This window comes from Dysidea avara, chromosome 5 (genome assembly GCF_963678975.1).
Source record: "Dysidea avara chromosome 5, odDysAvar1.4, whole genome shotgun sequence".
NCBI lineage: Eukaryota > Metazoa > Porifera > Demospongiae > Dictyoceratida > Dysideidae > Dysidea > Dysidea avara.
The window spans coordinates 34,350,528-34,374,043 of NC_089276.1; the positions used below are offsets into that span (position 1 = coordinate 34,350,528).

Sequence of the window (23,516 nt, forward strand, 5' to 3'; positions counted from 1 at the left end):
TTACCTTGACCAAGACACCATAAAAGGCTCTCAGGATTCAGCAGCTGCAGCAGTAGTTGGCGCGTCGCGTCAAAATGAAGTTGGAACTTTTTGTTATCAGTTTTTTGTCTACTGTACCTGGTCTACTGGCCCGTATTGATGGCGCACCTGCCGACGCATGTAGCGATTTAATGCCTCAACATGGAGCAAATAGCCGGCCAACCAATAATGGCTACTTCATAATATCAGATGCCGTGAATAGCTACAATCCTGGACAGCAGTATTTAGGTAAGTCAGTTAGCTGTGGAAAGTTACGGTATTACTCGGCGCTCGCAAAGCGACATTTTTTTTTGTGGCACGGTGTGTTTGCATCATATGTGGTGTTAATGCAATTGAGGCTTCACCACTAATAAACAGCTGTATTATTAATTTTAGTGCAGCTCATAGCTGAATCAGTACCATTTCGAGGCTTCTTCATACAAGCTAGAGCAGAGAGCAATCAGGGTTCTACAGCCTCCATTGTTGGAGTATGGACTCCACTCAACACTACAATGACCAGAACAGCTACATGTAATGGAGTGGATGGGGTGAGTTATTTACACACACTGGCACACTACACAAATGCATGCTCTGTACCAGTTAGAGCAGTATCACAGTGTAGCCTTACTAACGAATAATACTGTTATTAATTTATCAATCAGTAAGGTAAACGTAATTCACTTGCCTAAATTTTGAATGCTAGTGATATAGTGATACATGACTTCAGTAGCCATTGAGAACCCAATTCATGTCTATGGTGTCCTGTTCAATTCAAAACTTAAATAAACTGTCAGGAGAGATGACATGATTCTTTGTTATAAATTTGTTAGGAAAATATACTATGAAAGCCAGCTAAATATCCTCTTGCACTGTTAGCAGATCACCTGACCATGTCAAGGTCCAGGGCCTAGCAGTGGTCAAGTACATGTTTTACATGCAGAACTGTGTTATAAAACTTTAAATTAAAATTTCTTCCTTGATTGATTAAAAGTTGATTCTCAAACATCAGCACTACTTGTCTTTGTAGCGTACATTTTGTGATATCAAAATCATTTACAGAACATGATGAGGGGATTACATCCCTTCATTCTTGTGTAGTGAGAACAGGCCAGCAGTACTGCATGTGTTATAGGCTAAAATAATGAGGGATTAATTTCTTAGACGTGTCGTGTCAATACATGTGTTGGGTAACAAGTGGGGGTGTTGTGAAGAAAAAGAATACAGATGGATGGATGGACAGATTTTACTTTATATATGGAAGATGACCTTGGAAACTGGTTCCCCTTTAAAATTCAATCTTGTACCGTCATATATTCAGTGCTTGAAATACTGGTCAGAAATCTGACCAAAATGGTGTACATCCAAGCATGTTCCATTTTGGTCAGAAATGATGGCAATCAATACACACTCACTATTGGTAGAAAATTCACTCAGGCAAGATGTATATCATCACATACTTGACAAAGTGTTAAGGTTAAAAATATCAAAAAAGATAGTTTTGTTCATACACTATAGCTGTGTCCTGGCATTTTTGTCTGCTTGTATTTCAATCACTACATGGTACACATGTAGTAAGTATGCTTCAATCACCCCTCGTTGTATCTCTAAAGTAAACACGTATACCATTTCCACCCTAGGACGCTGTAACACATTCATCTGCTGTTGATAAACAATCACAATTCTTCATGTGGAGAGCTCCAAACAATGATGTGGGCAGGATTCATTTCATGTAAGAACATGACAGAACTACTTACACATACTGTACACATGTTTGCACAACATACAAAGCAAACAATCAAAGTACGTGTATTGTACACCTCCATAAGCATGACCATCTACATGTATATGCCACCAAAGATGTCTTAGTTTGGCAGCTAACCTGAAAACATGGATACCTTTAAACCCCAAAAGGCCCTTTAGCCTTATTACAACTTCACAATATTCAGTAACCATATAGTTTCTTAGATATTATTATCAAACGGTACGGTCGTACCATTTAAGTAGGAATCCATGTGAAATTTTTGCGCACCGCCCAAAATCCTACCTTTAAAAATCATCCTAGAGATATCTTATGAGACAAAAATCACCTTTACGGAATAGTACTAGTCCATATAATACATAAAACAGCATTAAATACAACAAAACGCTTACAGGTGGCCAGATACAGAATTTTAAAAATCACCAAAACTTTGAATTTTAGCCTGACTGCCTGACCACAGTTGCAAGCCTAGAGGCCAAACGAAGCAGTGCACGGCCACCATTTTACGCAACAATAACAAACTCACCAGTGGGATGTGCCTTTTGGGGTTCCGACGAGTGTGTGCCCTCTGCTCCTTGTCTTTTATCTTCAATCAGGCTGCTTGTCCTTTTCTTCATCCAACGAAACCATATTGAGGCGTTGATTTTCTGTATCAACACTTTCTTTAAGCAGCGTAATAGACGCCACAAGATTATTTAAGGCGCTTAGACTATGCTACTGTACAGAGGAATAGATTATATTCCTTGCTGATTCTATGACGGAGGGTACTGTACAGAGGTACTGGTACTAGACAGTTTCATGATAGCTCACAAGATCACGCCCATTCTTTATTCTATGCATTATCGATCTATCGATTGAAACCATGATGACACACCCCTTTTGCACTAGCTGTATTTCAGTGACCACACACCTTCAATTTGGAAGGCTGACTCGACATACTCTATAATCGATTGAAACCACACACCCTTTTGGGCAAGCGCACATCTTGCAGGCTGCCTCGAGATACTCTAACACAGCAGTCACCCTAATAGAACAGTCACATGTTTATTGCTAGCTGTATGCCTTAACAAAAAATAAAGCTAAACAAACTAGTATATTAAAAATTATAAATTTAAAATAAAGTAGGAATCCAAGCGATAAAAAGTAGTGAAACAAGAGAAGAATGATGGTAGCTATTACAGCATAGCTCGGTGGGAAATTCCTACTTTGGCATTGAACACAAAATAATGGCTATATTATGCCAAAGTAGGGATTTTCCACCGACCTATGCTGTAATAGCTACCATCGTTCTTCTCTTGTTTCACTACTTTTTATCGCTTGGATTCCTACTTTATTTTTAAATTTATAATTTTTAATATACTAGTGTACTATATAATATACCTTTATTTTGTTACTTTTAGAACTATATGTTTCAATACTTGAAGTGCTCGCAAGCACAAATCTTGATCAAGTTCTTCAAAGTATACAACGGTGTATTGCATTTGTGTACTGTATTTATCCGTATAAAAGCCTGGGAATTTACCATAAAGTGATTTTAGACTTAGCACTTAAACAAGTCTAAAGTGTACGTATCAGGCCCAGGTGGTTTATTTCTTAGAGCACACAAAGGTGAAGAATGATTGTAGACAGGGTGGTGCTGAAATATTCACTTGCAACAATTCATCCAGTATATAGACTCTTGTATAGCACATCTAGCCAAAGTGTTTAGCACCTGGGATTTAAACAGACCCAAACATGTATTTGGGATGATGTATTTGAGCCCACCTTTAATATGGATATAGTATAGCCATACATGTTACTATTTCGTTTGTTTTATTGTACTGTAGCTATTCAATTGCTCGGTCCTTTAGTAACATTTTTGTCAGACTAAACGCCACCGAAGAGAGGGTAAGAGATGGGTTCATGTATGCTGTTGAGTAGTTTTATTTTGTGTCTTTTTACAGCCTACTGGTACTATTGCACCACCAGCTCAACCAGTGAGTCTTGTATCACATAAGCAGTTAAATATGTTACATTTTTGTCATGACAGTCATAAGGGATAATGTTCTTTCTATTTGAGAAGCAACAAAAATTCCAGTTAACCTAATACTTACCAAAAATCATTGTTGAGAGTATAGCTGTGTACTTTGTTACATCCTAAACTGAGCCAAACCGTCTCATTTGTTTCATCAGTAATTTAATCCTTCAAGTTTGAAGTACATCATTTGTCAAAAACCAGAACTAGTGCTCTGGATCTGAAGCCATGGGGTACGGAGGCCATTATGTGTTCATTTTGAGCCCAATTACTTTATCAAAGACCATGGACTTTGGTCCTAAAGTTCAGATATTGAGTTCTTGACCCGTTCTCTTCACCACAGCCAGTTAATGCAGTGTTCCCTAATTCATACGGTCAACCAGAGGATTGTGAACAGGATGAGTGTGAATTCTATGTGGAGTGGAGAAACAATGACAGATTTATAGACTTCAGGATGGAAGGAGATGCAATTGGTTGGATTGCCCTGGGACTATCTGGAGCTAACACTCCTCTGAATATGGTGTGTGTATTGTAACATTGTTCTCTATGGTATAATATAATAAAAAGTTTCAAATTTAGCTCATTGGAAACTTTTGGCAATAGAATTTTATAGGTATTTGCCTACTACTTTTTAAATGATTTAATTGTAGCTATTTTTTTTAACATAGTCAGCAAGGTTCTCTTATGGTGGACTGTGTTTCATGTATACTGTGATGTACATATTTACTGCCAATTTTCCATAGACTGGTCGTGTGTTCAGTGATATACTGATGTGTCAGGCAGAGACTACAGTAACAGGAAGTGTAGCTAATGTCAAGGATCTGAATCTTGCTGGCGGTTCAGTCACTCCAATGTTTGACAGTAATATGGTAAGCTACGGTGTATTAACATGTACCCTGTGTGTGGTGTGCATGCAGATGTGTTGATAACAGTGTGAGTGTTCTGTTAGAGTAATTGAGTGGTGTTTTGCACATGCACTCATGAGCTCTTCATGAATGTTACTCATGTACTTGCCATTATGAATCACCATTGTGGTACTGTGAGGCTGTTTGGTTACTACTTATTGAATGAAGGTGGCTGCTTGTGGCCTTATAGGGTGCTTCTGCTGTGAAACGTAAACACCATGACTCTGAAATCATTTGTGTGAAATAGACTTGTTTTCATGAGTTGGACAAACATCATGATTGTTAATTTATTGTTAAAGGTGTGTGACAATTGAGACTTTGTGAAGGTTTATATCTCAAAAGTGTTACAAGCCATTACAAACATTCTGCTAATTCTGATCAAAAAAATAATTGAAGTGCATAGTAGAAGTATTAGTTAGAATATGGAGGAGTACTGTAATGTATGTTTCAGGCATACAGAAGTTGCTATTTAATTATGATCGACTGCTCTATTAGAGTGTTTTGTGTACATTGTACACAGCTCTCTATATATACTATATTGGTGTACGAGTTTTATTTATTTGAGTGATTTGCTTATCTGAACAATTCCTGTGACCAGTGGGGTTTGGTAACTAAGAGTGTACTTCACAAAGATGGCTTTACTAGAGAGATGGCCTGCTTAGCATGCCATTAAGTACTTTGTCACAAAATGGATCATGTGATCATTATTAATATATTATAATTCATTTTGCAGAATGGAACAGAATTCACTAGTGGGGAAATTGTTGATGGTCGGATCTTCTGCAAGTGAGTGGAGACTCATATATATACAAATTGCAAATTTCATTTATAATATCAATCTTCTCTCCAGCTTCAGTCGTGTTGAGTTTGTACTATTGGAACAAGAGGGTGAAGATGTTTCATTTAGTGATAACAACTTTTTATTCTTCTTGTCTGGAGATGACACTGGCAAGTTCTATATTTACTATATATATACAGTTGTTTGTATTGTGTGTCATTGATCATTGGTTACCTTCGTTTATTTTAACAGTTTAATCTAGAAAACTGGATTTGAAATAAAACAAATTAAAAAGGTACAAAACTTTTGCAAATTTACATGTCTGGTTTTAAACAGGCATAATATTGGCAAAAGTTAGTATTTATTGATTTGTTATAAAATTGCAGTCAATAATTTGTTAACAATGCTCTCACTGAAAAATTGGCGGTGCACCGCTGTACATGGCATAAGCTGACAGGAGGATGAAGCATGCATGCTGTATAATCCTTCTTGTTAATCTTAGGGAATCAGTTACTGCATGTATCTGACCATGTTGCCACGTGGGTGTCATGTACAGTACATTGCATGTACATACATGTGTGGTGTGTATACCAATGTGCCTATAGTGTGCCTTGTGTTTCCTCAGGTGTGGCAGCTGATATACCAGGAGATTTTAACATTTCAGCAAGTAATGTCACCTTCAGTGATGCTATGAATTTGGAGAATCCACTTTTGGGTGATGTTGAGTTTAATGCTGAGGTATGTGTGGCATGTCTTAATTTACACAGACCTAACACACACACACACACACACACACACTACACACACACACTACACACACACACCACACACACACACCACACACACACACAACACACACACACAACACACACACACACACACACACACAACACCCACACACATACACACACTACTAACACTGCACGCATAACTCACAATTAGATCACACATGTAGATACGTACAAATATTAAAAATCCACACATATACTCTACTCATGTGTTGTATAGCCTAGAACTCTTCCTGGAGAAGGAAGCTTTCCAACAAGTGGATGTAATCCTGACAGTTGTGACTTCTACTTCAGATGGGGAGTCAACCCCAGCAATCTTGCTTACCTGACTTTCTACATCAATGCCGATGTGTCTAGAGGATGGGCAGCAATTGGAGTGTCACCTGATAGGAGAATGGTAAGTGTTAAGTTATTTGTACAGTCAGGATCACCGGGGGGGGGGGATTTTGCCCCGGGCCCCAGCTTGAAAGGGGCCCCTTGATTACCTGTTGAAAAGATCAATATACTCTAATAGAGCAGTCAAGATCTAAATACTGAAATACAGCAGTTACTGTATTCTTCAGAGGAGCAGTGTAGCAAGCTATGTATGTATTTAGATATAGTTGGTGAGGGGCAGCTAATGTTATTGTCGGCACGTAATGGCCTTTTTTTTTTCTTTGGTCTTTTACTTACAGCTAGGCTGAAGTTGTGATTCACAGTGGAACCCTCCTTGCCCCTGGACCCCTTAATTTCTCTGGGCAGCCCTGTGTACAGTCTTGTAATGTAGACTGTTATACTGCACAGAACTCTAACCTGTTAAATAGGATAATATATGTCAAGAGTATATAATGGGGATTATAGCTAAATCATTTTATCATACAGTACGATAGTACTGTATGTTAGGGGCATTGAAGGTGTGGGGGCGATCCATGATATAATATAACCCAAAAACCTGCCACGATTTTTCCTCACAACGACATGACAGTATTGGTTGGGTAAAACCAAGCCCAAAAGTGTCTTCAGATCGACCCAAAACGTTTGCGTCAAGTTGCTACAGAATTTAGAAAAAAATTATTCAACAGAATTTTCTACTGCCTGCCTGCCTGATGCCTTCAGTCAAGCGTAGTGGAAAAGTGGCTACAGCTACAGCCCTAATTTTATTGCAGAAACGTTTCTAGTTCACTTAAGAAAAAACCTTTGGTATATTGATAAGCATACAATGCTTGTGCTATTGTCTTTCCTTTTATCCTTCTTTACCATGGCCATCAGTCAAGATCCTACCGCTGAGTGTTAATAGACTACAGTACGGCTTCCATACTACTGTATATTGCATCAAACTATTCGAATACACGTGGTCGCCAGTTGCACCAAGAACACACGCGTACGTGACTCGCTGTTGATATCAATCAGAGAGCAATGTATGGCGAACTATACAGCTAGCAATGTGTAAGTCAATAAATATAGTTTATTTAATAACAATGTTAAACCGAGTCGGGTCATCCAGGTCCTGCTTTACAGATTATTCGGGTCTGACCCCACATGCTAAATTAAATGTGGACGTGTTACTACATGTCATAGCGTAGCTCTGCTTCTTTCGTGCGCCACGCCCACTTATGTAAATTACAGTCTGTAGACATATGGAAGCCACGTCCATTCATCAGTGTGTAGGTATGCACGAATCCACGCCCACTTACGTAAATTACTGTCTGTAGACATATGGTAGTCACACCCATTCATCAGTCCATAGGTATGCACGAATCCACATCCATTATTGTCTGCAGGCTTATGTAGAACCATACCCACTGATCAGTTGTTATTGTATGAGTCATAATCTAGTATAATAGTGCTGTGAGTAACTCAGCAGATATTTAGTGGTCATGAGCTTGCAAAAAAATTTCACAAACAAGTATAAGAAAAAATTTGGAATTTTAAATTAGAGTGGGGACAGTGTATAATGCTGCAATAAAAAGTACTGAAACAAGCTGGATCAGAGTAGTACGTAATGTCCAAATACTGTAAAACAATAAGAAGTGAATATCCCTACTGTGCTACACTCAATGCACAGTAGGGATATTCACTTCTTATTGTTTTACAGTATTTGGACATTACGTACTACTCTGATCCAGCTTGTTTCAGTACTTTTTATTGCAGCATTATACACTGTCCCTAATCTAATTTAAAATTCCAAATTTTTTTCTGATACTTGTTTATTTTACAGATATTCAGTTGCTGTATGAAAGTTATTTCAATGGGAGAAAAAAAAATTTTTTTTTTGATTTTCACGAATGATATGTTCCATTCATCAAAGTTTTACTCGTGAGTTGCTAGCTAGCTATAGTTATTTAATGAATTTACTTGAATGGATAGCTGTTATAACTAGTGACTTGTAACCCCTCAAAGTTAGTGTCACATGATTCACAGGTTTTTTTATCAAAAATAATTCTCACATGTAATGTTTGTTTTGACAGGCATGTCATGACATGTACTGATATCAACAGCAGACATGTGTGTTGTCAATCAATATTATGTACATTGTACATGTCTCATTGCTATGGTTACTGCTGCATCTAATCACCTTTACCCTTAGGGTAGTGATGATTCTGGTATAAACGATATTGATGATGTGTTCGGCTGTGTTACTACTGATGATGTAGTCATTGGAGTCAATGCTATAGACACACACAACATTGCTGGTGGAGAAAGACAGAATAGGGGAGATAGAGGAATGGTATTGTGTGTGTAGTGTGTGTGCGTGCGTGCATGTGTGTGACTCTGTGTGTTCTTAGTTTATAGTTCTTTTAAATTTAAAAATGAAGTAGGGATCCAAATAATAAAAAATAGTGAAACAATAGATGGATGATGGTATTACAGCATATGTGACTGGCTGAGCAAAACCCATCCATTTTTGCACATTCTTCGAATTCCATTTTATTGCATCTCTGTAATCAAAAGAGTGGACAGCCAAAGTTTTAGCCTTTTGTAATGAATGGTCTTGGAGTTATAGTGCTTAACAGTTGGAACAGTGATAAACTCGATTTGTACAGCAACAATATGGGAAATAAATTACAGGCACTTAGATAATTGACCATAACTTACGATTGAAGCATGCCAAAGATGAGAATTGGCTCAACCTGTGCACCATGAACTGGAAAATCAATCAAGGTATAGTGCTTTCCCTGTACTCCACCATGTTGACAAAAAAGAAGGCCATTCCAACTAAGAAATGACAACAGTGAATGTTGTTTTTACCCTATCGTAAATAAGCGCCCATAACTCATGTATCCTTTGTTGATCAAACACGAAATAAAGATTTTCTTACTCTCCATGAACAGGCAAATCCATTGGTGTATAGGTTTTATTGATTTAAGCTTAATTTCAATGCATACGAGTGTGATTAAAGATTGCATAATTTTTGTCATGTAACATGTCATATTTTTACTTGGTGTATTTCAATACAGTTTTATGGCAAAGTAGAATTTTGCGAAAACAGCCGGTTTTTGCTCAACGGGTCACATATATAGCTCTATGGGAAAATCCTTGCATCGGTAAATATTTTGTTCAATGCCGAAGTAGGGATTTTCCCACCAAGGTATGCTGTAATTGTAATACCATCATTCATCTCTTGTTTCACTACTTTTTATTACATATAAACTAATTCATATATTTGTAACTAGTTTGTTCGGTTTTTATATCATACAGCTATACATGTGTGACTGTTCTATTAGGATGACTGCTGTATTAGAGTATCTCAAGTCAGCCTCTAGCCTACCAAGATTATTTTCACTGTGCTGTTATTATTATTATAAATGCAGCTAAACTAATAAGGGGTGTGGTCCTCGTGTTCGAGTAAATAGATTGCTAAGAGACGTTGTCTTTGCGCTTGATTGTTATTAACTAACCAAGATTGTTAATGGGCATGGTCTCAGACCTATCGTGAAGTTGCAGGCATCTACCAAGTGTCCAGTATCTTTTGTAGTAGTATGAATACTTTAAATAAATTTGTGGCATCTAGATATGCTGCTCAAGGTGACAACCAGCCTGATTGAAGATAAAGAAAGAAAAGGTGTAGAGGGCAAGCACTTGTCAAAACTCCAAAAAGCACATCCCACTGGTGAGTTTGTTATTGTGGAGTAAAATGGTGGCCATACGCTGCTTCATTTAGTCTCCAGCGTGGTCAGGCAGTTAGATGAAAATTTGAGTCTGGGCGATTTTATATCTGTGAGTGTTTTCTTGTTTTTAATGCATCATTGATGGCCTAACATTATTTTTTAAAGTACTTTGTGTTGGCGAGATCAAAGCAAAAGGAGTGCTCTATTTTCTGTGACACATTCAAGTGTGCTATGTTTTCCATTTGCATCACAATAAAGTACAGTTATGGAAAATAGAAAACAGTTACGCATTGATTGGAAAGTAAATATGGAAAACAAGATCACGTTCCATCAGACAATCCGTGTCTAGGTAATACAGTTGTGGTAGTGATATAAGCAAATAGTATCTTTTTTGGCTACTTTTGGTGATTAGAAATGTTACGCCAAAAACCGACGCAGTTCAAATTCACGAAACGAATGCACCAAGCAAGACAACAAGAAAGCACTCTAAACCACCGCTACGCTTGTACAATATGAAAATAAAAGCACTCGGGCATGGTCTCAAGCCTAATATAGCACTCAGCTTCGCCTTGTGCTATATTAGTCTCTCGCCCACACCCTCGTGCTTTTATTTCCATATTGTACGCGCGGCAGTACTTTAACTAGTATGTAAAGGTGATTTTTAATGTGCAAGATGTTTCTAAGATAATCCACTGAACAGCACTACCATACTGTTTGATAGTCAATTCACATTTACCTGAGCCCCCGCCAAATATAGTCATATCGAAGAGGTGAATATGTGTTCACTTTTGCCTTAATTGTCTATGCTAAATGTATGGGGTATTTTAAGACCTCATGACCCACTTGCTCTTGTCTATATCGATCAAAACACTTTATCTGGGAGCTGACCCATGTAGCAAGACTTGTTAACAAGAAAGGAAACCTGAACCAGCTTTAAGTAGTAGTTGACCATTTTTGTGGTGGATTTGGTGGATTTTGGAGGTGTCTAAGTTACTTAGACCCTTTTCATGTTTACTTAGACCCTTTCATGATTATTACGCGCACCTGCTGGTAGCGTTGACAACGCATCACCACCTGAAAATTAATTTTAAACCCGACTGTTTGTTACTGGTGGAGTAATGGCTTGTTTCTACTCCTCCTGCAACATGTCATACAGACTACTATAATCTGAAGGGGTGGTACTCTGTGCTTGTTCAAGCTGTCGTTGATTACCAGTACTGCTTTCTTAACGTTAATTTTATGCTGGGTGGCCAGGGAGTGTACATGACGCTCCGATGTTAGTACATTTATCACTGTACAGAAAAGCTAATGATGCTGTCACCTGTAACCAAATCAATTAATGGAGCCAATGTTCCAGTATTTATTATTGGAGATTCTGCTTACCCAATGCTTCCATGGCTAATGAAGCCATACAGTCAACCAAATGTAGATAATGCTAAGAAAACAACATAAAACAGAATTTGTCATGGTCGAATTGTAGTAGAAATTGCTTTTGGTTGTCTAAAAGCTCAGTGAAGAAGGCTTTCAAAGCGCAATGACATGTTGTTGAAGAATGTGCCTAATGTGATAGCAGTTGCTTGTGTCTTGCACAACATGTGTGCAATTCATGGAGAAGCATTTGATGAATCATAGGCTGACAGTATACCGGAAGATTTATCCCAGCCAGACTCAAATACTACAGCACAATCTGCAGTGGCTCAACGTGAAGTTTTAGTACAATATTTTACTGACCAAAGATGATTACAGTATACAATATGTAACTATAAAACCCAACACTACATATAGCACATTACAATATTCATACAGTGTTATCGTACGGACAGTACTATATCGTAATGCATGTCATAGTACAATATAATATGTACCACTTTCATGACTCAGATCAAAGGAGCCGCCTGGGCTACATTTCGTATGTAGCCCAGCTAGCCGGGCTACATACTAAATGTAGCCGGTCTACAACTGGGCAGTGATTATGTAGACGTTGATGCTGAAATCAATTGTGGGGATTGATCAGCACTCACGTGATTAGGATGCACGACTTGGATTTCACTATGAAAACCACTCAGACGGAGAGTGTTTTGTTATCCTCACCATCCTACGAGTTGAAAAATGTTGGGCTAAGGTAAAAGCTGGTGCTATAGCTAATTCATCAATCGTTTTTGCACGTTTTCGAATACAGACATGCCCCCATCATGAAGCTACCGCTCTGCACGGAGTAACCACTTTACAAGCAAGCTTACCTGTCTAGGCCTTTGGTGAATTGCGTAGTTTTTCCATAAACAATCAGTAGCACTGATTAAAACATTAAACTCGCATAATGGAAATTCTCCGTGATATCTCTAGGATATGTCCGTTTATCATAACCGAACGTAACCAGAATGTACTAGCTGGTTACCCATAGTCGAAAATTTTAGGTATGCATATATAATAGATCCAGTGGCTGCACTCGTATTGGTTTGGGTGATTGATTGCCCTGTACAGGCTATCAGCCTAATAAGTGTTACATATTACGTGTAACACGGGCATACATATCAGGCAAAGCCCTCACGCCCATGTTACAGCTATTACATATACAACAATACCATAGTATAGTACCACTACAGTTTAGGTTTGTGTTTCATTGTCATCATATAGCACAGGGTAGTATGATGATGCACCAAATTATGCAGATGACACAGGATATGTACCATACTGATGATATGGGCGGTGGAAATAATGCTGTAACATTGTGGTCACAATGCGCACTGGTCATCATCTGTATCATCTGTAACTGAAGTCTTTGCAACTCCTGCTGTATTTCTTCTTTCTCTACAAGTTGTTCTTCAAGATGCAGCCTTTTTTCTTCCAGTTCAATGTATCACTCTTCTATCTTCTGCTGTGCATCAATGAACTGTTTTATCATTCCATCCATAGCCATCTCAAACTGCTCACCCTTACTCCTTTTTTTCTTCTTACTTTTCCCTTGTGGCTTTGACTTGATTTCTGCAGCTTTTGTTGAGTCTGATGGAAGTGACTGAGTGGTTAATGTGTCCTTGTTGTGTTCTGTGAACAATGACTCATCTTGATCTACGATACTGTAGTGATCACCTTGGTGATTTTCGTTACTTGCAGAAGTGTCAACAACCACGGATGGTGCGGTAGCAGGCTTGTGCCCTAATACAGCATCCATTGCTTCATAAAATGGCCATTCATCTCTTTTTCCTCATTTGTCTCATCTTTTATTTTGCGATACTCTTTCTTTAGCTTCTTTAGTTTGTCACAGCATTGTTCTAAAGTTCTGTTGTAGTCAGCATCACACATTTTCCGAGAAATATGAACAAAAACATCTTTGTTACGATGACTTCCTTCTAGTTCCGACTGTATTTTGTCGTCAGTCCAAATATCAATCAATTTGAATGTCTTGTATCTTTGCTAAGTGACCATCTTCACACAATTTTCCCTTCTTGACGAGCTCCCCAATTTATTGTTCCTGCCTCGACTGCAGCTGCAGCTGTTGCAAAAGACGCATACCAATGGGATTAATTTTGCTAACGCTTATTTGTGATTTTCCGGATCAGCTAACCCCAAACTGTTCACACCTAACATCTGACTCAAACCAACTGGGGCCAGCCCACTTGTTTTATGGGGCTGGGCTTGTCCAGGTTTGGCATGGCACAGTCGATTCACACTACTGTGCCACGCTAAAGCCTAGTTTAGAGGTCTGTGTGAACGGGGTGTAAGTTAGACTTCAGACCACAGGGTCTAAGTAATTTAGTAACCCTCGGGCTCTGTAGTAGTGCCTTCGCTTTGCTCAGGCACCACAACACAGGGCCATCAGGTTACTAAATTATTTAGACTCCTGTGGTCTGAAGTCTTAAGTAATAGTTAGACCCTTTTTGTGGTGGATTTGGTGGATTTTGGAGGTGTCTAAGTTGCTTAGACCCTTTTCATGTTTATTACGCACACCTGCACTGGTAGCACTGGCAAACAGCATTTAAACCTGTAACGGTGTTATGGGTTTAAAATTAATTGATTCGTTTAAAATTTCCAGTGGAGTGATGGCTTGTTTCTGCTATTTAACACTACATTTCTCTGTTACAAGCAGCTGTCAACAGTGTTAAGGTACAACAACTACATAACTTAGACTTCAGACAGACCACAGGGGTCTAAGTAATTTAGTAACCCTTTACTCATGCAGGCTCCACAACACAGGGCCATCAGGTTACTAAATTACTTAGGCCCTTGTGGTCTGAAGTCTAAGTTATTTAGACCCTTATGTAGTTTTACGTTGTACCTTAATACTGTTGACAGCTGTTCATAACAGAGAATGTAGCAGAAACAAGCCATCACTCCACCATTAACACTGTTATGGTTTGAAATTAATTGATGTGTTGTGTGTAATGAACATGTAAAGGGACTAAGTAAACATGAAAAGGGTCTAAGTAACTTAGACACTTCCAAAATCCACCACAAAAAGGGTCTAGTGTAGTCTGTGTAGGGTAGTGTGCGTGCGTGCGTGCGTGTGATGTGTGTGTGTGTGTACTGAACATCTTCTCAGCTATTTTCCATCATGTTTTCTTATGTTAAGTTTACAACTCTGCTATTGATTGTGACAGGTCATACTGACTGTTCAATAGAAATATGGATAGACACACACAGCCACAAGATTTCCTAAACTAGTTTCAGGAAGCCAAGGCTTAAAAGAACAGTTCCAAGTGATCCACAAATTAAAGAAATTGTGTTTGTGTCATAGCATATTTGCATACACCAATTGGTGATACTGTACTACTCCAGTCTAGTATCATGAGGTTAAAGCATCAGTCAATGATTAATTCATTTTGATGTTGCTGTCTCTTAACAGGATGGGATTGTACTACATGATAGTGCTGTAGTCAATGGTCGGCTGTTCTGTACTTTTAGTCGTCTGATTTCTGTACTGCCCGGTCAAACTGGTGAAGACTTGAACCTTAACAGGTCCTACTACATAATGATTGGGACTGGAGAGAACTCAGGTGTGTGTATATATGTATGTATATATATATATATATAGTAGGCCATTATACAGTGGAACATCAGTTATCCAAACCCCTGAAATATGGTCTAATTACTGAAAAGCTCATGGAGCCAAACAATAAAATGATAAGTGATGAATGTTCTATCAGAGTATCTATATAGTGGGACCTTTTTGAAAGGGAAACTTTTCAAGGATTTGCTTCCATCTGAAATTTCAAGGGGGTCACTTTTTGGGATCTTTTACGTGTTCATAATTCTGCCAAGTACTTTGCACACAAACTAGCAATAGCACCTTCACTATTATAATACAGGTGGTGGCAGTAAGTTCCCAAGACATGAGCGTAATCCTCAAGTAAGCACCTCCGAAGTTAACTTAGTGAGAGAGACTTCTGTTGACTTTGACTATGCCAAGATCCCACTGATCAAATCACATGGTGAGTGTTGATACAGTCTTTATAATTGTGATTGTGGGTTTGGGTTTATACGTAGGTGTCTTTATGATTGTGGCATGGCCAGTGCTAGCTTACCTTGGTATAACGATGGCTCGCCACATGAAGCCTGCCCTCCCTAATGGTGGATGGTTCCTTGCACACAGGATTCTAGTGATGTCCTCTCTATTCTTTACAAGCCTTGCATTTCTGCTGATATTTGTGGCATTCCGTAATGCTCCAACCAGAGGGCTGATAACACTGGGTGAATTGGTGAGTGTGTATGGGTGCTAATGGAACATGTGGTGATGATGTTTGTATGTTGATTTTTTTCTTAATAGAATGAAAGTGGTACAATTCACTTTGTTCTGGGCATTACTATATTAGCCCTGCAAATAACAAACGTGAGTGCTGTTGTTACTAGGGCTGAGCGATAATATCGATAGTTCGATACTCGCGATCATAAAATCATTATCGCGATATGATAATTACAGCTTACTATCACGATATTGCTGTAAGATTACTAGAAACATTGTTACCAAGTTTATTTAACTGTTTTGTAACTCTGTAGGCTTGCTTATTTGCAAAATGTTTGGTTGCAAGGCTATAACAAGCAGTGTATTTATCGGCCGCCCACGCAATTAGTCGATTGCTTTGTGAAGGGTCTAGAATTCCATTAAAAATGCTACTTGAGAAGCTGGCTTAGCTGTTTTTTATAATTATTTAGCTTGCTTTATCATGGAAAGTTTGGCTGCAAGGCTGTATTGAAAATTGTAGGAAATATTGGCCACCCACGCAATTAATTGCAATTACTTACCTAATTGATGCACTTACAAGAAACCAAGCAAATAGTAATCTATGATGGTGTTAATAGTAATCTATGATGGTGTTAATTATGCTTAACATGCATTGAATACTTGGAACTTGACTGAAGATCATTCAAAGTGTAATTATTGTGATATTATCGTATCGTAAATAATACTTCAATATCTATCGTGATAGTGAATTTTCTACTATCGCTCAGCACTAGTTGTTACGTATGTGTACATTTGTATACCAATTGATGTTTGTATATAAACTAGCTGGGAGAATCAGCAAACCAGGGGGTTGAGTCAACTTGGTCATGCTTTGTCCAGGATTGTAAACTATCCACAAGACTATGCATTAGATCACTGCTTGTTTAAGATCGTTAGGAGCACTTTCAGTTTCCAAGTGATTGTACTATTAGAGTTGTGTTTGATTCTATTAGAGTACAATTCTTGTTGTTTACTAAAGTGTTCAATACATAGTTATTACATTGTTTTAAGCTGATTCTGCTTCAAAACTATATTCAGTTATCCCAACGCTAGATGGTCCCGATGGGGTTTGGATAACTGTGAGTGTCCACTATATAAATTGACTGATGGTAAAACACTTTGGGCCACGCCAAGAAAATTCATTGTTTCCTATTTACCGCCTGCATGCAGATTCTCTTCCCGCATGGTCATTCATCATTGCTGTCAACCGAACATTTTATTCATTATTTTTCCTGTGATTGTATAGCAATACTTAACTAGTTTAGCATTCAGAAAGCCCACTTAGCTAGCTTTCACTGTTCAGGTTCTTAGTTTAAATATTTCTACTGTATTCTTACCTGTAAGTTAGTTATATCTATAATGAATAATGGATAATGAACCACCCGCCCGCATGTAATTTTGAGGTCAATGGAATGGGAAACAAGGAATTTTCTTGGAGTGGCCTTAGGTTGGTCTTGAGCTTATCCACATTGAAAGTGTGTTAATTAAGTGTGACAGTAAGATTGACTATATTGTCAACTGTTACCGGGGGTTTAGAAAACCCGGATCGGACCGGACCACGTCAACTTCTTCAAGTAAGCCAATTCACACAATAGCTATAACATACCATTCACACAATAGCTAGCTATAACATACACTCTTCACCTTGTAGCCACTCTGCCAAGAAAATAATTATCTAGCTATGATGGCTCAGACTGCAACAGCGATCGCGCACGAAACTTCATCCACGATAAAACAACCTAACTAAGCTATTAAAATACTTTCTACTACATTTCACTACACAATCGCTACAAAGCTACAAGCTCTTTCTGCTGTACTCAACTGTTACACACACACTAGTGATCGACCGAATTTATTAGAATCGTGATATATAAAGTGAGATAACAGCAAACCTCTGAATTTATTTTGGTAGTGATGAATGAGTGATGGAGTATTTGCTACGTGTCAAGGTAAGCTTTAAATAGAACAAAACCTTACTACTCTATAAAACTACCCTACGGCATGGGCACTAGCTTACCTTTCTTAGTTTAGCCAGTCATCCATGACCATTCCTTTACATAAGTTCGAAGGTTTGCTGTTATCTTAGTTCCTTTCACTTTGTATATCACGATTCTAATAAATTTGGGCAGTCACTAGTGTGTGTAACAGTTGAGTACAGCAGAAAGAGCTTGTAGCTTTGTAGCGATTGTGTAGTGAAATGCTGTAGAAAGTATTTCAATAGCTTAGTTAGGTTGTTTTATCGTGGATGAAGTTTCGTGCGCGATCGCTGTTGCAGTCTGAGACATCGTAGCTAGCTAATTATGTTCTTGGCAGAGTGGCTACAAGGTGAAGAGTGTATGTTATAGCTAGCTATTGCGTGAATTGTACGTTACAGCTATTGTGTGAATTGGCTTACTTGAAGAAGTTGACCTGGTCCGGTCCGGTCCGGGTTTTCTAAACCCCCACTGTTACCACCATTATCATGCTCTAAGCATGCTTGTGGTTAGCCCAAACATGAAAGTGATAAAAGTGTAGTTCATTCATTGTACAGTTCTGCTATCTGCTTCACAAGCATCATAATGTGTTATATATGGTAGAAATGTGTCGGAAATTAATTAGAGATTAACAAACCTAAGTATCTAAGTATGTAGATTATGCAGATGCCCTCATTTTAGTGACCATGACAACAGATTCATAGTTACTATATAATATTTCTCTTTTTAGCCCATCATTGCCCTCTTCCGCTGCAAACCTAACGCAGACAAGTAAGTTTCCAATCCAAACTATTAACTATTATAATCTTTGTTCCTCACTTTAGTCGGTGGATATTTAACATCGTCCATGGCTTAGTCATTGGATTAGGATCTCAAATCCTTTCTAGTAAGATGATTGTAATATCTGCTGTGGCTAAAACTTTTTTAAGATAAATTTTCCATACCTGCAATCTTGTGATTCAATACAGAACTCCTTAGCCTGGTTTCTAGTTCACATGTGTTTTTTCAGCTATGTATTCAAATAGAAGCCACAGTATTTGGGAGAGTTTATGACAGTGATTCAGTGTTATGGTGCAGCATATAGCTATCACGAGCCATGACTATTAACTGTTTAATTAATATAATTGGGGTCAGTTATGTAATTTGGTTTGGATAAATTGAAGCCCATTTATTTACATACAAGAACTCCAGTTAATTACTCTAAATAGAATATACACATCTATTCTCTAAATACTTCAGTCACTTATTATTTGAGGAGTCGGATAGTGAATATCCTACTGTACATGATATCAATACGTTTCATTAGCTGAGCACTTTAGTATAATTATGGTCACCTGTTATTAGCACGCTTCTTTAATAGGTATCAATGTGTGTATTGGACTATACCTGTTTGGTGAGAAATATGCCAATCCTGAAGAGTATGCTGCATTCTGGGTGATGGTCGTGTTCTTCATCATCTTTGGCATCTATGACTTCACATTCTCAATATACAACATAATAGCTAAGATGGTCAATGAGGACTGGGTGAAGCCTACTGAGAAGGAAATTGAAATGAAACAAGTTGGTAGTGGGGATGGTGGAGCATCCTCTGGTCCACCAAAGAAGGCACCATCACCAGTAAGTTGACTTGTGGACATGTCAGAACTCTGGAGAGTTACAGTAGTTTTCCATTGCAGTATAACATGCATTAAATGTATCAATAGGGAAATCCCATTCATACATAGTTCACTTTTTTGGTTATTTGTCTGCGTGTGTTGTGTGTCTGTCTGTCTGTGTGTATAGTGTACGTAGTGAGTGTGTGTAGGGTGTGTAGTGTAGTGTAGGGTAGGGTGACGACAGAAAAGTACACGGACAATATGACCACCTACATAAATTGTGATAACCAAGTTAACACCCAGTGATACATAAGTTAGTTGTCACCCTGTAAATTTCTTTTACAGGATTACTTGCTTCGCTTGTTCAGCTGGATTGTGATGGCAATATTTGCAGTGGTAGTGGCCATAGTAGTGATTGAACTAGTCGGCAGTGGATAAGAGAAGCCCTAACAGCTAGGAACCAACTTTTGTTAGTATTTGTACATATTGTATATGGTAGCTCAGTCATAGATTACACCTACTGACACTTTCATCACAGACTCAAGTCAATACATTGTACATTATATTGTTTCACAGATACACAGTAATAACTTCCATATCAATGCTATTCTTGTAAAGATCAGTGACAATTGTAAAATTTTTGTTACGTTCTGTCTCTGATTCACCTCACACAAGGTTGCAAAATGCTGCTCTGACTCCCCTTGGAATTATCGATGTGCATCCTTAGTAGGTGTGTAAATTCAAGTACTATAATGCATCTTGAGCAGTGCTTAGTATAGTATAAGACATGCAAAGTGAAATCTATGTATAATTTAAGTCCACACTTTACTATCACCACTGCTCACTGATTTGTAATCCTCCCAAATGACCATGCAGGAAGGAAACCAGAAACACAATATTTCATAGTCTCATATAAGGCCGATAATGTTTTTGGTCCTACCAATTCCCAGGTGACCAAGCTTTTTTACTTTACTTTTTGATGTGGTACACTGCATTTGACATAGCAGTACATAGAATTATACACAAAAACAAAGTTAGTGCATTTTTATAAGAAAAGAGTGTTTAATAAGACATGAAAACCTTTCAACAGATATAAAATATTATGTGTGTTGATTGCACAATTCAGCAAAAAAAAATGACCAGGAAGGGAACCAGAAACATAATTAATTTTTCATGGCCTATTCAAGAGCATATAATTGGGAGGGATATAACTCACACATGATGCAAAAGTTTCTTTGCTAAATTTCTGTATTTGCAAATTTTTGTTGACCTGTGAAGTTTTTAGCTCAAAATTAATAGTTTTGGTAAACCTTAACTGTGAACTTTCTCCGTTTATACAGTAATAAAAAGATTTAGTATAGACACTTATGCAAGCTCCGCTGTACTGTAAAAATGCTTTCATGAAAATGTTAGTTCTTACAAATAGTGCTGATATTAAAGATGTCTGTAGAGCTTACTCCCATACTCTACCTAAAGATAATCTTGTGTAAATAACTACCTACTTTGAAGATGATGACATGCAAATGAATGTAGCACGTCATCTATTTGACATGCATATTTGAAACTATGCGTGTATGTCATTCAAAAAGTTAAAAAGTAGTGATCACTGAGCTAAAGGAGCTAGTTATTATGTGTGTTAAAATTTGAGTGGTACCACACAGACTGCCAATGCACCTTGTTTGTGTGTGCTTTCACATAAGCTGAAAGCTATTAGTGACTGTTAGCATTTTATTGACTAATACTGCTAGAACAGTCAACATCTATATAGAATTTATTAAAGTTCTGCTACAAAAAGTGAAATCACTATGTGTGTAAGCTGCTACCATAATTAGCTTTTTTTTCTTTGTAAATTTCGTATGCAAAACTTGTACAAATATTATATGAGACAGCTGATAATATCGATTCTACTTTTCATGAAGTGTAGAATTATGGTAGCTAAGATGTTTGGTATGATTTGGTAAGAAACCACACACAAACAATTTGAATACCATAGTTCACTTTATTTTTGTGCAAAAAAATTTCATGATAAAAATTTTTGTTATGTAAAATTTTCATGTAAAAAATTACAAGATTTCCATCAAAAGAAATATATATGGCTCCTCTTGGGGGTGGAGAGGGGGCCGGGAAGGAGATCCTGGATCTGCCATTGAATATGAAGATCACCATCTAAAGCTTGATTACACTGGTCAACTAACTTCCACCACAAGTGAAAGTGACTATAGCTGGAATATGATGAAAGGCTTCTAGAGTGCATGGGGTTCTGAAGAACACAACTTATATAACAGTCCTTTAATTTATTTACTGAAACAGCAATCACTTAACTTATCAGATATCTCAGCCTGTTAGTATTAGTCTTGTGGCATGGCACTGGCGCCTGAGGTGCCACAAGAATATTTTAGTGTTGAACCACCTGGGGGCATGCCCCAGTTTATTGTACTCTAAAATCTCAGACTCATCCCCTAAAATTGTGAGTGACATAATATAATTATAGCACACAAAATTAGCTAGCTATCAAACACAACCTTAATGCTATCAGATATTTCAATTTTTAAAAACCTTCTAAGGTATGTTTACAATTGCAACTAACATGATGGTTATTCAATATCTGAGAGGCTAAGTTTACACAATTCTTAAATACTAAGCATGCTCAGAAAGTGTAAGTCTAACGCCAGTTTGCTTTCAAATGGTATGTACAGCCAGCAAAAAATACCCGGATTTAATCTCAGAAACTACAAGCATGATTTTCCAAAATTTCCTCTTGTTTTGCCGTAGCCCCTAATAGTTATATTCTACAATTTCAAATATCCTGAGTTTCAAATAACAGTAGTACTTTTTGTAATAGCTACATCATTATCTTAATGCACATCTATTAATTTGCTAGTGCCTTGTGCTATATTGATACAATATTGCCAATACAATGTCTCATCAAACAACTTGTTTATTCAACAGATTCAACTCACAGTGCACTGCTAATTAGCGAAGGTACAGTTGCCCTATTACATCATCATCATGCATGCAAGCTCTACCGACTACATGATCTGGCTTTACCAAACTAGTAGTAGCTAATAACTGGAGGTCTGGGAATCAACATGTTAAGCAGATCAACTATAAGCTAGACACAAGTTTGATAGTTGTGAATGTAACTATAGACTTCCCCCCAAATTGTTGATCCCCCCCCCATGCAAACGAGAAATCCCACACCAGACCAGCCCCCTACCTTCATGATGTAAAGTTCAACACACCACACAAAAGGTCATTTTCATCTAATCGGATAGTCTGGCTATGTTGCTGCTCATGCTCGAGGCATAAACCTGCATGTTTTTTCCTTAAAAATAATACGGCGCAGATTAGGCCCCTATTTGGTGATTATTAGTTTCTCATCCAGCCTTTCTAATTGTTATGATGCGGGCGGGAGGGTATTACCATTATGCCATTATTTTATAATATTAACACACTGATGTACAGACCTTGTCCAAATTGTCTTTCTTTCTTACTACAAACATTTCCTTCACTACTTTTCGTGATCGCCAACTGTTTTTCGACAGTCAACTGAAAGCCTGCTTTGATGAAGTCGATAAAACACGATTGCAACTGGCACTACAGCAATTTGCTAAGGAAACAACAGTTCTCCTGGCGATATTTAGCGCATTGTAGCGTTCATCAACAAAGTCACGGGCAATTATAACAGTTTGGTATCACGTGTTCTTCTGAGCATGCACAAAGTAAATAATGGCTTACCATGCGGTAGCTTAAGAAGGATGCGGGCGGTGGATGAGAAACTAATAATCACCAAATAGGGGCCTTATACTAGTGTTCATGGCTATAGATTGCGCAATTAGTGCCACGCCTTCTTGTTAATTAAACAAACAAAAAATGCAATTT

At 37.9% G+C, this 23,516-nt stretch overlaps 1 protein-coding gene across 1 annotated transcript; it reads left to right on the forward strand.

Moving 5' to 3' along the window:
• The first annotated feature begins 7 nt into the window (after nt 1-7).
• LOC136256834 (uncharacterized) lies at nt 8-20,241 on the forward strand. Its single transcript, XM_066049879.1, has 20 exons — nt 8-267; nt 415-566; nt 1,656-1,747; nt 3,604-3,664; nt 3,721-3,753; nt 4,135-4,311; nt 4,535-4,660; nt 5,430-5,482; nt 5,547-5,644; nt 6,100-6,212; nt 6,483-6,659; nt 8,829-8,969; nt 15,191-15,341; nt 15,654-15,776; nt 15,832-16,043; nt 16,112-16,174; nt 18,770-18,810; nt 18,864-18,925; nt 19,400-19,656; nt 19,980-20,241. The coding sequence occupies exons 1-20, from the start codon at nt 75-77 to the stop codon at nt 20,070-20,072; spliced, it is 2,418 nt and encodes an 805-aa protein (XP_065905951.1). The 5' UTR covers nt 8-74; the 3' UTR covers nt 20,073-20,241.
• Nucleotides 20,242-23,516: the final 3,275 nt, after the last annotated feature.